The sequence below is a fragment of the Rhinatrema bivittatum genome, chromosome 6 (assembly GCF_901001135.1).
Source record: "Rhinatrema bivittatum chromosome 6, aRhiBiv1.1, whole genome shotgun sequence".
NCBI lineage: Eukaryota > Metazoa > Chordata > Amphibia > Gymnophiona > Rhinatrematidae > Rhinatrema > Rhinatrema bivittatum.
Window position 1 is genome coordinate 180011218 of NC_042620.1, and position 17254 is coordinate 180028471.

General features: G+C 42.8%; 1 protein-coding gene across 3 annotated transcripts in view; it reads left to right on the forward strand.

Annotated features, from left to right (window-relative positions):
- Nucleotides 1–17254, forward strand: part of SPATS2L (spermatogenesis associated serine rich 2 like) — a 174722-nt gene that overhangs the window by 140947 nt on the left and 16521 nt on the right. For 2 of the 3 annotated variants that reach the window (XM_029606206.1, XM_029606207.1), the window contains exons 7-9: nucleotides 1427–1562; nucleotides 4733–4791; nucleotides 13091–13200. In XM_029606206.1, coding sequence (XP_029462066.1) covers nucleotides 1427–1562; nucleotides 4733–4791; nucleotides 13091–13200 — 305 coding nt within the window. The remainder of the gene's footprint in view (nucleotides 1–1426; nucleotides 1563–4732; nucleotides 4792–13090; nucleotides 13201–17254) is intronic. The other variant, XM_029606208.1, reaches the window with a different exon arrangement.

Genomic DNA, 17254 nt, shown 5'->3' on the forward strand with positions numbered 1-17254 from the left:
CGCTGCTCCTGTCCAAAAAGAGGTGCTAGGGACGCGCTAGTGTCCCTAGCACCTCTTTTTACCGCCGACCCTAATTTGAATTCTGAATCGCGCGCACAGGAGAGTGGCCTGTGCGCGTGCCGGGAGAGCGGGCATTTGCCCGCTCTCCCGCGGACTTTACTTTATCGGCCCGTTCGTTGGTTAGGACAGGAAGAAAAAATCACCCCACAGCCAGCAAAGTAATGTGCTGAGATGTGGGTCTGCTTGGCAGCTCCACCCCACAGTACATTATCACAATCCTCTTAACACCTCCTCCCCTGCTATCAATTACTTCTCAAGCATTCTACCACAAGCCCTCCACCCTCCTGATGATGTCTCTCCTCCCTTTAAACCTCTCACAAACCTAACCCCTGCTGGCAACATTATACACACTTTCCTCCTGCCAGATCAGTAGTTATATCCAGACTAGTGGCACTCACATGTAAGCCACAGCAGTTGTGAAAGCAGACTATGTAAAATTGTGCTCCACTTAGTACAGTTTAGAACAGGAGTCCTCAAATCCAGTCCCTGAGGGCCACAGACAAATCTGTTTTTCAGGATACCCACAAATAATATACACGAGATACACTTGGATACACTGCCTTCATTTCATGCAGATTTATCTCATGCATGTATTCCTTGTGGTTATCCAGAAAACCAGACTGGTTTGTGGTCTTCAAGTCTGGATGTAGGGACCCCTGCTGTAGAAAATAGGGGAAAATGAGCTAACAAATTTATTATCCCCCTATTTGAATAATTTACATACGCAGCCATACTTAGTTTTAGCATGGTCACAATCACTTGATTTAGCTCAGGATTTCTCCTATGCTATATCGTTAAAGCCTGATTTTCAAAAGCATTTACACATTTAAAAATGGGGTTTACACATGTAAATGCACTTTGCCCGAGTAAGTGGGCTTTTGAAAATTGCTACAATATATGCCATTGAATTGTCCATAGGATTTACCCACATAAGTGCACTTTACATTGGTAAATGGCTTTTGAAAATTGCTACAATAGTAGTTACATTTAGACGTTTAAATCCTTTAGAAAATTACCCCCATAGTGTTTAGCATGTTCATGAGTGCACACACTGAAGAGGATTAATACACACACTAACAAAAATGCTACTTAGTACAGTGGCCCATAATATTAGTAAGAATTATATGCACACAATTTAATTTAGTTTTTCTATTCTGTCATTCCTGGCCAATCAGTTGTTGCAAACCTTATAAAATCCTCAGTAACAAATAAAATCTGAGAGTGATATACTCTGACTTTCACTTTGAAGACAGCTACATTTTTCAACTTCAATTCAGACAGGAGTTTGCCAAAAACAAATTTGCCTGATGACATAAAGGGTGATATTACAATATTGGGGAACAAATGAGCATGGTTTGTCTTTTAGGCCCCACTATTGAGAAATCGGTGAAAGACTTGCAACGCTGCACTGTTTCCCTAACCAGGTATCGCATGATCATCAAAGAGGATGTGGATAGCTCAGTGAAGAAAATTAAAGCCACTTTTGCAGAATTACACAGCTGGTGAGTATTTTAGTATGTTGAGCTCTAAAAAGGCTGCATGAATATGTATTAATGGATAGAAAAGGGCTACATGAATATGTATTAATGGATAGGGAAACTTTGGCTATATAGATTTTTTCTTTTTACTATTAGAGTTTACAATGCATTTTTTTATTTACAGACACAAGTCTCTCGCCTGACACGACCAACATTTGGAGTTAAGCAGAAGAAGCATTATGAACATGCTCTGAACATTGTCGGCTTAGGATTGCCACCTCAGCCCAGGTCAGCTGAACAAGTTGATCTTGTTCTGCTTTTGCCCCATTTCTTTCATAGATTTGTAATTCAGATTTTCTTAGGGATATCAATGATAAAATCAGAATTACAAATTCATGCAAGCAATGGGGCAAAATCCAGAGCAAAATCAACCTGTTTAGTTGACCTGGAGTGAGATGGCAACTTTATGTCGGATTGAAATAAGGGCAAGAAGCCAAAAAGCTTGCCTATGGTGTGGAGGGTTAGTTTAATGGTTAGAAAAGTGGGCTAAGAATCAGGGAAACCAGAATTCAAATCCTCCTTTTCTCACTGATGATCCTTGTTAATTGTGCAAGTCACTTCACCCCCTAATGCTGCAGGTGCAAATATAATTTGCAAGCCTCTGGGGTAGGGAAATGTCTATTGTACCTGAAATGTAACTCAGCTTGGGTTTGAAAAGGTAAGTAATTAAATCCACACAACATCTTTTAAATATGGTTGAAAACAAGCTCCACAACTTCATAGAAATGTGAAGTAGACATGGAAATCATAAAAAATATGGTTAAAAACATGAAAATGATATTCTGAGGATAAATGCCTGGTTAGCTGGTTCTTTGAGGATTATGTCTATCAGATATTGTAGTAGTCTTCATGTGGCAGCTCCCTGTAAAGGATGAAATGTCTCTCTAAGGCTACTGCTACAAAATCCTGTTGCGGGATATGTGCATGTGTGTCTGTGTGCCAGAGCTCTCCATAGAGTCAGAGAAACTATGAGTGAGGGTACAGTTACAGTGTCAAATTCATTTGTAATAACCAAACCCCCAGTAGGCATAAGAACATAAGAACATAAGAAAATGCCATACTGGGTCAGACCAAGGGTCCATCAAGCCCAGCATCCTGTTTCCAACAGTGGCCAATCCAAGCCATAAGAACCTGGCAAGTACCCAAAAACTAAGTCTATTCCATGTTACCATTGCTAATGGCAGTGGCTATTTTCTAAATGAACTTAATAGCAGGTAATGGACTTCTCCTCCAAGAACTTATCCAATCCTTTTTTAAACACAGCTATAGTAACTGCACTAACCACATCCTCTGGCAACAAATTCCAGAGTTTAATTGTGCGTTGAGTAAAAAAGAACTTTCTCCGATTAGTTTTAAATGTGCCCCATGCTAACTTCATGGAGTGCCCCCTAGTCTTTCTATTATCTGAAAGAGTAAATAACCGATTCACATCTACCCGTTCTAGACCTCTCATAATTTTAAACATCTCTATCATATCCCCCCTCAGCCGTCTCTTCTCCAAGCTGAAAAGTCCTAACCTAGCATGTCAGGAATTGAAAGAGGAGGAGACCTTGGCAGGGTTTTGGTAGGTGCAGCAATAAAAATGGCAGTCTAGCACTTAAAATAAAGGAGGAAATTTTTTAGATCCAGAATGGCAGGAGAGGAAGGCAGCTCAACATAGAAGAAATGTGGACAAAGTGATAAACTTAGGGAAGAGTAACTCAAAATATAGCTATACAATGCAAAGTTCCCCATTAAGAATCACCATTCAGGAAAATGATATAGATATCATCATTGATAACATGTGGAAATCATCTGTGCAGTGTGCAGCAGCAGCCAAGAAAGGAAAAAGAATGCTAGGCATTAGTAAAAAAAGAATGGAGAATAAAACAGAGAATATCATAATGCCTCTGTATTGTTCCATGGTGCGACCCGGATCTTGAGAATTATGTGCAGTTCTGTTTACCACATCTCAAAAAAGATATAGCAGAATTAGAAAAGGTACAGAGAAGGATGACCAAAATGATAAAGGGGATGAAATGATTCCCCTATGAGGAAAGGCTAAAGGTTAGGACTCTTCGGCTTGGAGAAGAGACGGCTGTAGGAGATATATAGAAATCTATAAAGTAAGTGGAGTAGAACGAGTAAACCTCAATCAGTTGTTTACTCTTTCTAAAAGTACAAAGACTAGGGAACGCATTGAATTTACTAGGTTGTACATTTAAAACTAAAAATATTTTTGTTCTCAGTACGTAATTAAGCTCTGGATTCCAGAGGATGTGGTGAAAGCTGTTAGTCTAACCGTATTTAAAAAAGGATTGGATAAGTTCCTGGAGTAAAGGTCTGTAAACCATTATTAAGGTGGAGTTGCAGAAATCTACTACTTATCTACTGCTTATCCCTGGGGTAAGCAGCATGGAATTTATCTACCTTTTGCATCCTGCCAGGTACTTGTGATCTGGACAGGCCACTGTTAGAAACAGGCTACTGGGCTTGATGGACCTTTGGTCTGATTCGGAATGGTAACTTTATGTAAGCATGAATTCCAACTAGTGCCCACTGGATCTGTCTGGTGCATGCGCAAAACATACCGCTGTGGACAACCGGATGGATATCCATTTTTATTTACATAGAAAGGAATTATTCTTGTTAGTATTCAGTGCTATTTCTTTAAATAATTGTATATATTCTATGAAATTCAGAAGTGTGCAAAAAAATTATACACTTACACAGATGTCACATTTTGCACCTGATCTGGCCAAATTATTTTGTTTCAGCATGAGAAACAAAAATACAACAGGTCAAACATTTTCATATATGGCTACTTACATGACTGCAGAGTTTGTTTAACCTTAAAATTGCATATATTACATGATTACATATTTATGATTGTCATTTAAATGAATGTGATATTATGTAAATGTCACTTTATTACTATGATTTGTTTTTGCTTGTGGTTAAAGGTTGTTCATATGTATTAGTATTTTAGTTATCCTTTCTATGTAATGTATTTGGCAAATAAGTGTATTCATTTTTCATCAAATCATTTAATTCAAAAAATGAAGACTTTCCATTGAGAGAGTCAGATTACTGTCACAGTTAATTAGATATTCTGCATCCCGGCGTTACCTAATCATTGTCTTCTCTGTTTTCAGCATCATAGACAGAGAAGTGATGTTATTGTCAGAAGTGGACAAAGTTAAAGAGGAAGCCAGTAAGCATGCTATTTCATTAAAAACAATTTTCCTAAAAATATAAATATATATATATATATATATATATTCTGATACTTATGTTACAAATAATTAAGGAATTGGATAATGTGAAAAGTAACTGAAATAGCTTGTAGACAATGTTCATAATATCCAAATTCATTAAAATGTGTTAATCTCTTTTTCTGGAAACAATCTGTAACAAACTTTGTAACATGTGTTAACATATTTTGAATTTGATATGTATTACAAATGGTAATAGAACTCACAAAGGAAGAGGGAAACTGGACCTGATTCTTGTAAATGGAAAAAGCTTTTCTAATGTCCAGACGGGTGCCCACCTGAGTACCAGTGATCAGAAATTAGAGATGTGTATCGTGTGATCGATCGTCTTAACGATCGATTTCGGCTGGGGGGGGGGGAGGGAATTGGATTGTCGCGGTTTTGTTTTCTTAAATATCGTGTAAATCGGGAGAGGGCGGGAAAACCGGCACACTAAAACATCCCTAAAACCCACCCCGACCCTTTAAAATAAATCCCCCACCCTCCCGAACCCCCCCAAAGTGTCTTAAATTACCTGGGGTCCAGTGGGGGGGTCCCGTTGTGATCTTCCACTCTCGGGCGTCGGGCCACGGGTGCGTTGATAGAAAATGGCGCCGGCGCGACCTTTGCCCTGTTATATGACAGGGCAAAGGTCGCGCCGGCGCCATTTTGGTTCCTGTTCCCCGACGTCACGAGCGTAGGAGATCGCTGCCGGACCCCCGCTGGACCCCCAGGGACATTTGGTCAGCTTGGGGGGGCCTCCTGACCCCCACAAGAGTTGCCAAAAGTCCAGCGGGGGTCCGGGAACGACCTCCTGCACTCGAATCGTGTTGCTGTACGGCCGGCGCCATTTTGCTGTACGGCAAAAGCAAAATGGCGCCGGCCATATGGCCATATTGCCGTACAGCAAAATGGCGCCGGCCGTACGGCAACACGATTCGAGTGCAGGAGGTCGTTCCCGGACCCCCGCTGGACTTTTGGCAAGTCTTGTGGGGGTCAGGAGGCCCCCCCAAGCTGGCAAAAAGTCCCTGGGGGTCCAGGAGCGATCTCCTATGCTCGTGACGTCGGGGAACAGGAACGCACCCGTGGCCCGACGCCCGAGAGTGGAAGATCACAACGGGACCCCCCCACTGGACCCCAGGTAATTTAAGACATTTTGGGGGGTTTTGGGAGGGTGGGGGATTTATTTTAAAGGGTCGGGGTGGGTTTAGGGATGTTTTAGTGTGCCGGTTTTCCCGCCCTCCCCCCTTCCCCTCCCCCTTTCCCCGATTTACGATTTTGACGATAAATCGGGGGAATTCCTATTAAATATCGCCTGTAACGATTTTTGACGATTTAAAATATATCGGACGATATTTTAAATCGTCAAAAAACGATTCACATCCCTATCAGAAATCACTCAAATATCGAAGGTCTGGATTTCAAAAACATCTATTTTAATTCAATGGGAAAGTACTTTAGAGAGGCACTGGCAGGATAAGAGGATGAAAGTCAAGTAGTGGAACAATATGCTAAACTAAAAGGAGCTATAGAAAAAGCTAATGGGGATACAGCGGCAAATAAACTACCACAAAAAATAAGAACGTGAAAGTATCAAATAATTATAATGCTATAGAAAAAAACAACAAATCATTTTAAAGAAAGTATATAAAGGCAAGAGGATATAAAGACCAATTTTGTTTTCAAAAGAAGTGGCTGTGAATTTTGTGAAAGTAAGGTAAAAAAGCTTCGCATTCATAACATACTGTTAGGATTCTGCTCGCGGCTAGCAAGCATCCTCTCATCTCCACTGCCAGTCTCCGATGCCATCTCTACGTGGCTTGGAGCCACCGTCATCCAGCCTTGCGGCCAGGAGGCCACAGACACCATCTCCATGCGGCCTGGTGCCGCTGCCGTTCCACCTCTGCAGCCAGGAGGCTGCTGATGTTGTTCCGTCCTGCGGCTTGGAGGCCACCGACACCAGCTTCCCTTGAGGCTGTACGGTTCTGCCCCCAGCTTCCTTCCGCAGCTGGCAGCCGTCGTCATCGCTGGGTCCTGGCTTTGCTGCCTAGTGCCTTTCCTGCTCCTCTTTGCGGTGCGGATCGCCGCTGTCGCTGGTCCTGCCTCCTTAGGCACGCGGCCGCGCCTCTCCTGCCATCTTAAAGGGTCTGCGGTGGGAGTAGTCCCGCGGTCCCTCCTGATGACATCATCCTGGGTGTTCCTCTTCAGTCCTATAAGAAGGACCTTTCATCAGTTTTTCATTGCCCTTGCAAGGAGCCAGTCCACTCCTGGACTCCTCTACATTGCCAGCTTCTTCAAGGCATTCCGTTCTCTACTGGGAATTCCCTCGTCTTCTTCTGTGTTCCTGGTCTCTCGTAGGTTCCTGATGACGTTGCCATGATGTCCCTGATATTCCAGATGTTTCGATGTCCAGATGTTCCATCTCTTGGCACCTCCTTGTTGCTCTTACTGAGTGCCCTGGAGGTCCGAGATCCAGATGTTCTGTGTCCTGAGGTGGTGCATTGCCTTTTTCAGTCAGCAGCGCTAGCCTCCAGAAGACTCTGTTTTTAATGCCTTCTTCTGAGGATCCTGAGCCTTGAATCCTGAGTCTTGTATCATGTACCTTGAATCCTGTCTTAGTCTTTGAAGTCCCTGATGCCTGCTTATCCATGCCTAAAGACTTTGCCAGAGTCTGCTTCACTTTCAGCGTGGTCCGCAACCAGCCACGAGCAGCTGTGTAGGGCACACGGCGAGGCAGCACTCACTCAGTACTTTTTCATATTCTGTACTGTGGCTGAAACCTCCAAGCATCCTGTGTCTACGTCCGAGTTGTCTGAATATCCTGAGTCTTCATCTGAGTCTTCTTGTTCCTGCCCTCAGCCTCTGTCCATTCTGTTGCATCTGCCGTACCAAGCGGCAGGTCCCAGAGGGCTATCCCAGAGACCAACATTGCATTGTTGGGTCTCTTTGCATTCAGGTTTGACAGAGGCCAGGGCTCCTGGTCTGTAGCTTGTCCGCCCGTGCTTGGACACGCTTGCCTGCCTCGGCGCTTCCTCGGAGCTCCTCTGCAGTCGCACCGCGGTCCAAGGGCACACTAACCTACCCGGAATTGGGTCCGCTCCCCAGCACTCCCGTAACACATACAAGGGATTTCAGAAAGAGAGACACGGGAAAGAATATAAAGTAAAGCTAAAAGTAGGAAGACAAAAGATACAAGTTTAAAAAAGATAGCTAAAGAGGTAAAGGTAAATCACCAGGACCAGATGGAGAAAGTGTTTCTAATTTCAGGGTAGGTAATTAAAGAAGGACCTTGCAAGACTAGGAGACTGGGCATCTAAACGGACAAGTGCAAAGAGATGCACGTAGGGAAAAATAATTGCAACTAAGGTAGACAAAACTGGGTTCTGTATTAGGAGTTGCCATCCAGAAAAGAATCTCAGAATCTTTGACATCAACAGCTCAATGTGCAGCAGAGATAAAAAAAAAGCAAATAGAATGTTAGGAATTATTTGGAAAGGAATGGAGAATAAAATGGGGATATCATAATAAATGCCTCTGTATTGATCCATGGTACCACAGCACATTGAATACTGTATGCAATTCTGGGATTACCGCATCTCAAAAAAGACATAGCAGAACTAGAAAGGGTACGGAGAAGTGAAACGACCATGATAAAGAACTAAAAGGGATGGAACGGTTCACTTATGAAGTCTAACATGTTAGGAATCTTCATCTTGGAAAGGGAATATAATAAAGTTTATAAAATCATGAGTGGAGTAGAATAGGTAAATAGGGAACAATTATTTATCTTTCAAATAATACTAAAGCAAGGGGATGCTTCATGAAACTAACAGATTTAGAACACGTTGTAGAAAGTAATTTTTCACACAGTGCATGATCATGCTGTGGAATCTGCTACCAGTGGACATGGTTATGGCGACTAGGATAGAGGGGTCTAAAAGATGCATGGACAAGTTTTGGAAGAAATGTCCATAAACAATTATTAGTCAGGTGCTTGGGAAAGCCAAGTTTATACCTGGGTTAGAGCAACAAGAAATAGATCTGGTTTTTTTCGGGGGGGGGGGGAACTGTTGTATATTTGTGATCCAAACTGGCTATTGTTGAAGACTGGATGCTGTGCTCAATGGACCTTGGTCTGACCTATCATGTTTTATGAGGTGACAAACCTTTTTTTTTAGGTACATCACTGAGAGGAGAATGAGCAGAGGTGGAATTGTAAGATTAAGAGGAGACCAAGAGGGGGACAAGAAAAAAGCAGACATGCTAAATAAACACATTAATACTATTCAATAATCACTGAATAAGGGTTTGGAGGAAAACTGTAAATTGTTGGAAAGGTTATGTATAGTAGTGGGGTAGAAGCCACACCATTTTCAGAAAACTGTGGTTGTTTACAATTAGAAACACTGAAAGTGGAGAAAACCATAGGGCAAAACAGCTAGGATTTTAAGGGTGCTCAGGGGGGTTCTAGCATGTCCATTAAAGGACCTGTTCAATAGATCTTTGGAGACAGGTGCGGTTCCTAGGGATGGGAGGACAGATGATGTCCCTTTAGATTACTGGCCTTTTACCCTGACTTCAGTGGTTTCAAGATGCTTCACTATCCTTTCTGAAGGCAGCAAAGAGGAGACTGTCAGAAAAATCTATCAAATTAATTAAAATGTTTATATACCACTGTAATCAGTAAAATCACCCTACCCTTAGCATCTCAAACTTAATCATATAAACTGCATCAAAATCAGTAGCCTAACTATAACGATTCTTTGAGTGAGTAGAGAATTGGATGTGGTTTACTTGGATTTCATTAAAGTTTTAGATACTGTCTCGCATAGGAGGTCCTAAGGTAGTGGACTGAATTAGAAACTGGTTGAGTGATAAATGAAAAAAGTTAGTGATAAATAGAGTTCAGTCTGAAGAAAGAAAGGTGATTAGAAGTGTGCCTTACAGATTAGTCCTGGGGTCAGCCCAATATCTTTGTGAGCAATATTGAGGAGGAATTAGGAGACAAAACGTCTTTTTGTCAGATGATGCAAAGATCTACAATATAATGTTCATGCTTGAGGGAACAGAGAGAATGAGAAGTGACTTAAGAAAGCTTGAAGAGTTGTCAACTGTTTGGCAGCTAAGGTTTCAATATAAAAAATACAGAGTGATGCATTTTGGGCAGAGAAATCTAAGGAATTAGTATATGATAAGGAGTGAGACACATGGAAGGCAATTTTCAAAAACCAGGTAGATCGCTATTTACATGCACAAATAAGCTGTTTGATAATTGCTTAGCCTTCCTGTGAACAACACCTTGAAACCCTTCCACTGAGGGACAGATTTTAAAACGCTTACGTGCACTGGGCCGATTTTCAAAGGCCCAGCTACAAGCGTAAATTCCTGGGGCTTTGAGAAAGGGGAGGGGCAGGGCAGTCTGGGGAGGAGGGGTGGGGCTAGAGGCCCCAGGCACAGCGGCCATTTGCCACTGTGTCGGAGGATCGCGTGCCGACAGGTTGCCGGTGTGACACTCTCCTCACCTCTTTGGTGCCTCCCTCTTCGTCCACGGGAAGCTTGGCTGCTGCGGCATCTTCTTGCCGAAGTCCTCCAGCATCCCCAGATCGGCTCTACGCTACAAACTGCCATGTTCATGAGAGGCCTAGGGGCGCGCACACGGTGCGGCCCCCACAGAAGTACCGGCAATGGCACGAACCTCAGGGGCATCCCCCGCAGATGACGTCACCCGCGACGGATATTTAAGGTCTCAGTATTTGCTAACACATTGAGTTAGCAAGGACAAGAATAGGATAAGGATTTGTTCTATCTGAGCTACTCTGCCTCCTCGGGGGCCTCGCTCTCTTCTTGTTTTTCAGGTCAGTCTGGAACCGGTACTCGCTCCTCGAGGGCCTATGTTCCCGGACTTGTTGCTGAATTCCCTTCTACCTGGAAGTCTTTACTGCCAAACTACTTCAGTGAGTTACCATCGCTCTCTCAGAGCTTTCCCTGGAACAGGTACTCGCTCTTCGAGATCCTATACCTTCCAGCTCCTGGGCTTCTGTGAGACAGTGTGTGAGTGTTACCATCGGGTTCGGTACATGAACTTTGCATACCCTGCCTACTCACTATATTTCAGTTTCTCTACAGCTCAGCCTCCAGGGATCGCTGTTCTAGTATCTGAGGGACTGCAGCCCAGCCGGGCATTCCAGTTCACTACTGCCACCTCTGGTGGTTCAGTATACTGTCTAATAAAAGAACTAGTGTGTCTGCCTCCATACTCTAAGCCTGACTGGTGGTTCCTCGAGGGTGGTTCCTCGAGGGCGTGGTCATCTGCCACTGGTCCAAGGATCCACCTACAAATACCTTCAGACTGCTGTCTCCCAAGCAGTCTGTCCACACCAAAGATAACAGGAACACAGTCAAACTGGATTTACCCAAGGGAAGTCTTGCCTAACAAATCTGCTTCATTTTTTTGAAGGGGTTAATAAACATGTGGATAAAGATAAACCGGTAGATATAGTGTATTTGGATTTTCAGAAGGCGTTTGACAAACTCCCTCATGAGAGACTGCTAAGAAAACTAAAAAGTCATGGGATAGGAAGCGATGTCCTTTCGTGGATTACAAACTGGTTAAAAGACAGGAAACAGAGAGTAGGATTAAATGGTCAATTTTCTCAGTGGAAAAGGGTAAATAGTGGAGTGCCTCAGGGATCTGTACTTGGACCGGTGCTTTTCAATATATATATATATATAAATGATCTGGAAAGGAATATGACGAGTGAGGTTATAAATTTGCGGATGATACAAAATTATTCAGAGTAGTTAAATCGCAAGCAGATTGTGATACATTACAGGAGTACCTTGCAAGGCTGGAAGATTGGGCATTCAAATGGCAGATGAAATTTGTGGACAAGTGCAAGGTGTTGCATATAGGGAAAAATAACCCTTGCTGTAGTTACATGATGTTAGATTCCATATTAGGAACTACCACCCAGGAAAAAGATCTAGGCATCCTAGTGGATAATACTTTAAAATCGTTGGCTCAGTGTGCTGCGGCAGTCAAAAAAGCAAACAGAATGTTAGGAATTATTAGGAAGGGAATGGTTAATAAAACGGAAAATGTCATAATGCCTCTGTATCGCTCCATGGTGAGACCGCACCTTGAATATCGTGTACAATTCTGGTCGCCGCATCTCAAAAAAGATATAGTTGCGATGGAGAAGGTACAGAGAAGGGCAACCAAAATGATAAAGGGGATGGAACAGCTCTCATATGAGGAAAGGCTGAAAAGATTAGGGCTGTTCAGCTTGGAGAAAAGACAGCTGAGGGGGGATATGATAGAGGTCTTTAAGATCATGAGAGGTCTTGAACAAGTAGATGTGAATCAGTTATTTACACTTTCGGATAATAGAAGAACTAGGGGAGCATTCCATGAAGTTAACAAGTAGCACATTTAAGACTAATCGGAGAAAATTCTTTTTCACTCAATGTACATTTAAGCTCTGGAATTTGTTGCCAGAGGATGTGGTTAGTGCAGTTAGTGTAGCTGGGTTCAAAAAAGGTTTGGATAAGTTCTTGGAGGAGAAGTCCATTAACTGCTATTAATCAAGTTTACTTAGGGAATAGCCACTGCTTTTAATTGCATCAGTAGCGTGGGATCCTCTTGGTGTTTGGGTAATTGCCAGGTTCTTGTGGCCTGGTTTGGCCTCTGTTGGAAACAGGATGCTGGGCTTGATGGACCCTTGGTCTGACCCAGCATGGCAATTTCTTATGTTCTTATATTTCTTCAGGCAACCGGAACCCACACTGGCTTTGCAAAAATGAGTTTGAAAGGATCTTATGTGCAACACCTGATTTCCTAAACATTTGTAGATGCAACAATGAATAGAAGTTTGAGAAAAGATAATGTGATTCCTTGACAGGAACTAACAAATCTTTGAAAGCATTAATAAAAACAAGTCTACACTAAATGATTAGATTAGTCTGTGAAAACAGTTTGTTTTGTTACTATGGAAATATGCAAAATTACTAGCAAAAGCAAAAAATATGACTATGTTAAGAATATAAGAACATGCCATACTGGGTCAGACTAAGGGTCCATCAAGCCCAGCATCCTGTTTCCAACAGTGGCAAATCCAGGCCATAAGAACCTGGCAAGTACCCAAAAACTAAGTCTATTCCATGTTACTGTTGCTAGTAATGTATAAATAAAATTATGTAAATATTAAACAATTGCATTTTTTTGCACATGGCAATAGTTATTTTTTTCTTTCATTCTAGTGCATATACTGACTGCTCGCCAGAAGAAAGCTGAAGAATTGAAGAGAATGACAGATCTGGCAAGTCAAATGGCTGAAAACCAACTGTCTGAACTCAGGGCTGAAATTAAAGTTAGTCTTGGATACTTCTATGTAAATGTTTCACAGCTGTAAACAGATGACAACCTTATCCTCTCCTACCTATGTTCCTATTCCATGCTATTCTGGCATCATGTTTTTATTTAATACAACCAAAAACAAAATTATCTATTGAGGGAAAACTGCAGAAAGATAATTTTGTTTTTGGGTACATTAAATTGAGGGTTATAGCCATATTTTTTTGGAAGTTTATTTAATACAAAACATTTATGAACTGCATTTTTAAGTGCTGCTGATATGTGATATAGGGATAATTTTGAAAAGCACTTATGCGTATAAAATCTGTGTTATGTGTTTAAGTGGCTTTTTGGAAATAGCCCTGGCAGGGATGCACATAAATGGATGCACAGAACATGTTTTTGCACTAACTAGGCGATGAGGGGAGTAGAGTGGGTTGGAAGTGGGATTTATGTACATACTTTCGATTTTTCACATACACTAAGTTACCGCTGTACCCGAGCAGGAGTAACTGTGTGTATATAAGCCATGAGGGATTCCGCACACACCTTCACATTTTCAAAGCGGATTTATGCACCTGCCTAAAAAGTACCCAAGACTTTAGCCTATACGAGCTCTTTGAAAAATACCTTCCCTCAGTCTAATCAATGAAAAATTAGATTATAGTTTAACAGCTAGTAAAATGCAGACTTCTGGTTAACTCTACATACTACCAATATAGGGTTGCCAACTGCCTAGTTTTGGACTGGACAGACCAATTTTCAAACATGCCATTCAGTGTCCTGTCACTAGGGGTGCCAACTGTCCTGATTTTTTTCTGGACTGTACAGATGTTTGGGATACTGTACGGAAAAAAGAGGGAGGGCTAAAATGTTTGGAAATATCCTGATTTTAGCCCTTCAGCTACAGCTTAGCATCTGATCCTTCCCTGCAATAATACACTACAGTGTGCACGTTGGTAGCTATTCTATATTCACTACGTGTTGGCTACATTTATTTTGTGTCACTTACATAGACTTCAGTCCATGATTTAATCAGGGCCTAAAAATTTTACAAAACAGGAGTTTGACCCCTGGGATAATAAAGCAAACCTTTTGCAGAGTAAAGAGGTGATTATGACATAAGACTCCAGAAGGGTGGATTCAGGAGTAACATCAAAATATATTTCTTCACAGAAAGGATGATGGTTGCATGGAATAACCTCTCAGCGGAGATGATAGAGGCAAAAACAATTTCAGTTCAAGAAAGCATAGAACAAATGCAGAGGATCATTAATTATTACAATGAAGTGACAAAAATATCAGAGATCAACTGGGGTCTGTGGTACTGCAGGAGGAAGTATACTGGGCAGACTAGATGGGTATCTGCTATTATATTCTCTGTTTCCCTGTTTTTCTAATGGTGAAGAGTGGCAATAAAAAAGACATGTGTGCATAAACCCCATCTGTGAAGATATTAAACGGCATTTGAAAGTGTTCAGAAATTTGACAATTGAAAGTTGGCAACCCTACTGATCAGAAGCATTGACTAGACACTGAAAATCCAATTAGTGCAGGCAGTTTCTCCACTGCCTCACAGGCCTCCTGGTTGCAGGGAGAGAGGCAGGCTGGGCAACACTCACAGCAGGGTTGCCAGGTAGTCATAAAAGAACGAGCGCTATTTGCTGAAAAAACAAGCCAAAAACACGTGAGATCAAAACAACTTTAATTAGAATGTATTTATACACAGATAAAACTTTTTAAAATACTTTTGTGAGTGTAATGGAAGAAATACAGTGGCTTGCAATAGTATTCAACACCTATAATATCATTTCCCCCCCTCCACACACCCTCCAAGCAAGTCTCTGGCCCCCTCACACTCATTCCCGCCCCCCCCCCCCCACCACCTCCAAGCAAGTCTACGGCCCAATCACACTCATTCCCCCCTCCCCACCCCCTCCAAGCACTTTTCCGGTCCAATCACACTCATTCCCCTCCCTACCCCCTCCAAGCACATTTCCGGTCCAATCACACTCATTCCCCTCCCCATTCCCTCCAAGCACGTTTCCGGTCCAATCACACTCATTCCCCTCCCTACCCCCTCCAAGCACATTTCCGATCCAATCACACTCATTCCCCTCCCCATCCCCTCCAAGCACATCTCTGGCCCCTTCACACTCATTCCACCCACCCAGCAGATCCCCAGCTCCCTTCACATTCATTTCTCCCTGTCCAGGAACCTATTCTCATTGATTGTCTCCAGCTGAGTACTTCACTCCCTTCAGCGTTCAGCCCTGCTATGCTGCATAAAAGTTTCCTCGCCTCTTGAGGTTCAGAAAATTGTAATGCAAGGCAGCCAGAGTACGGCGCCATGCTGTGCCTGACTTGGTCATCTGAAGCTGCTGGGAATCCTGCCCGAGAGCCTGGACTGCCGATTGGCTGCCCCAGTGCCCCAAGACTGCTTTAGGCCTGAATGAAAAGTGGGTGAGCCATGGCCCATCCAGCGCACCGTAGCTATGCCACTCCTATGGATAGAACTCAGCAGCAGCAGCCAATCACAGGGAGAGCAGGACTCAAGTCCCGCCCACCAAGCCCCAAAAAATGTGATTTCGAGAAAAAAAGCCCAATTATAACCAACCCATGAATGCAAAAAAAAAAAAAAAAAAAAAGCTAATTGCTATAAAAACAAACCAAACTTGTGGGAAATAAGCGAGGTTGGCAACACTGTTTCCTGCCCTCATCTGCTTTCCTGTATTTTGATTGGATAGCATGGGGAGAGGAGGTGGAGCACAGCACAGTCCTCAGCTCCAAATATCTCTGCAGATCCCTGCAGGAGTGGCCTTATGGTTTCTGACCCCTTCCTCACTGTGTGCTGGGCCAAGACCTGAGAGAACTGCTAAAGTGAGCCAGGAAAGAGAGATACAGGCATAGAGGAGAGGAGGGTGGAGAGACAGGGAGAGAGAGGTTTCAGGGTGAGGGAAGGTAGAGAGAGAAGGGACTAAGACAAAAGGGGAGGAAAGGGTAGCAATACACATATGGGAGGGAATGGGGGGGGGGGCATGGAGTAAAGGAGAATGGGAGGAGGGAAGAAAAGGGAGAGACTCCCATGGGAGATATGGGAGTGGAGAGACAGAGGATACAGGGGAGGGAAGGGAGAGATAGATAATATGAGGGGTATGGATGGAAGGAGGGGGCTGAGGGAAGGAAGAAATACCTATGAGGATAAAAGGAGAGATAGCGATGGTGGTATGGAAGGAACAGGGAAGGGGAGAGAGAGACAAAAGAGGCACAAGGGAGGAAGAAGGGAGAGGAAGACAGGAGGGAACAGGGAGGGGGCTAGAGACAGGAGGGCAGCACAGGGTATGTGAGGTGGGGGCTGTGTGTTGGTGGGAGTGTATATATATTATAGAGGCTTTACATGTGATAAGAGAAGAAAATGGTCTGCAAGAGAGGCTGTGATTGATCTGTTGTTTATAAGGATAGTTAAAATAACATTTTATAAAATAAAGTGGGTGCTTGGAATCTAAGTGATAAGGACTGTGGATTTACAACTGACAGCAGCTCCCTCTCATACTCAGAAAGTATCACTCTCTCTTCCTCCCCCACCCCAGTCCTCAAGTTTGGTGAGATTCAGGTTATGATTCATGGAAAAGTTGGCCACCCTATGCCAATGACGCATCTTTATTTTGATTCTTTGCTTTTGCTGATTGTGTTAACTGGGGTTTTGAATACTAAGAACATAAGAACATGCTATACTGGGTCAGACCAAAGGTCCATCAAGCCCAGCATCCTGTTTCCAACAGTGGCCAATCCAGACCATAAGAACCTGGCACGTACCCAAAAACTAAGTCTATTCCATGTTACCATTGCTAATGGCAGTGGCTATTCTCTAAGTGAACTTAATAGCAGGTAATGGACTTCTCCTCCAAGAACCTATCCAATCCTTTTTTAAACACAGCTATACTAACTGCACTAACTACATCTTCTGGCAACAAATTCCAGAGTTTAATTGTGCGTTGAGTAAAAAAGAACTTTCTCCTATTAGTTTTAAATGTGCCACATGCTAACTTCATGGAGTGCCCCCTAGTCTT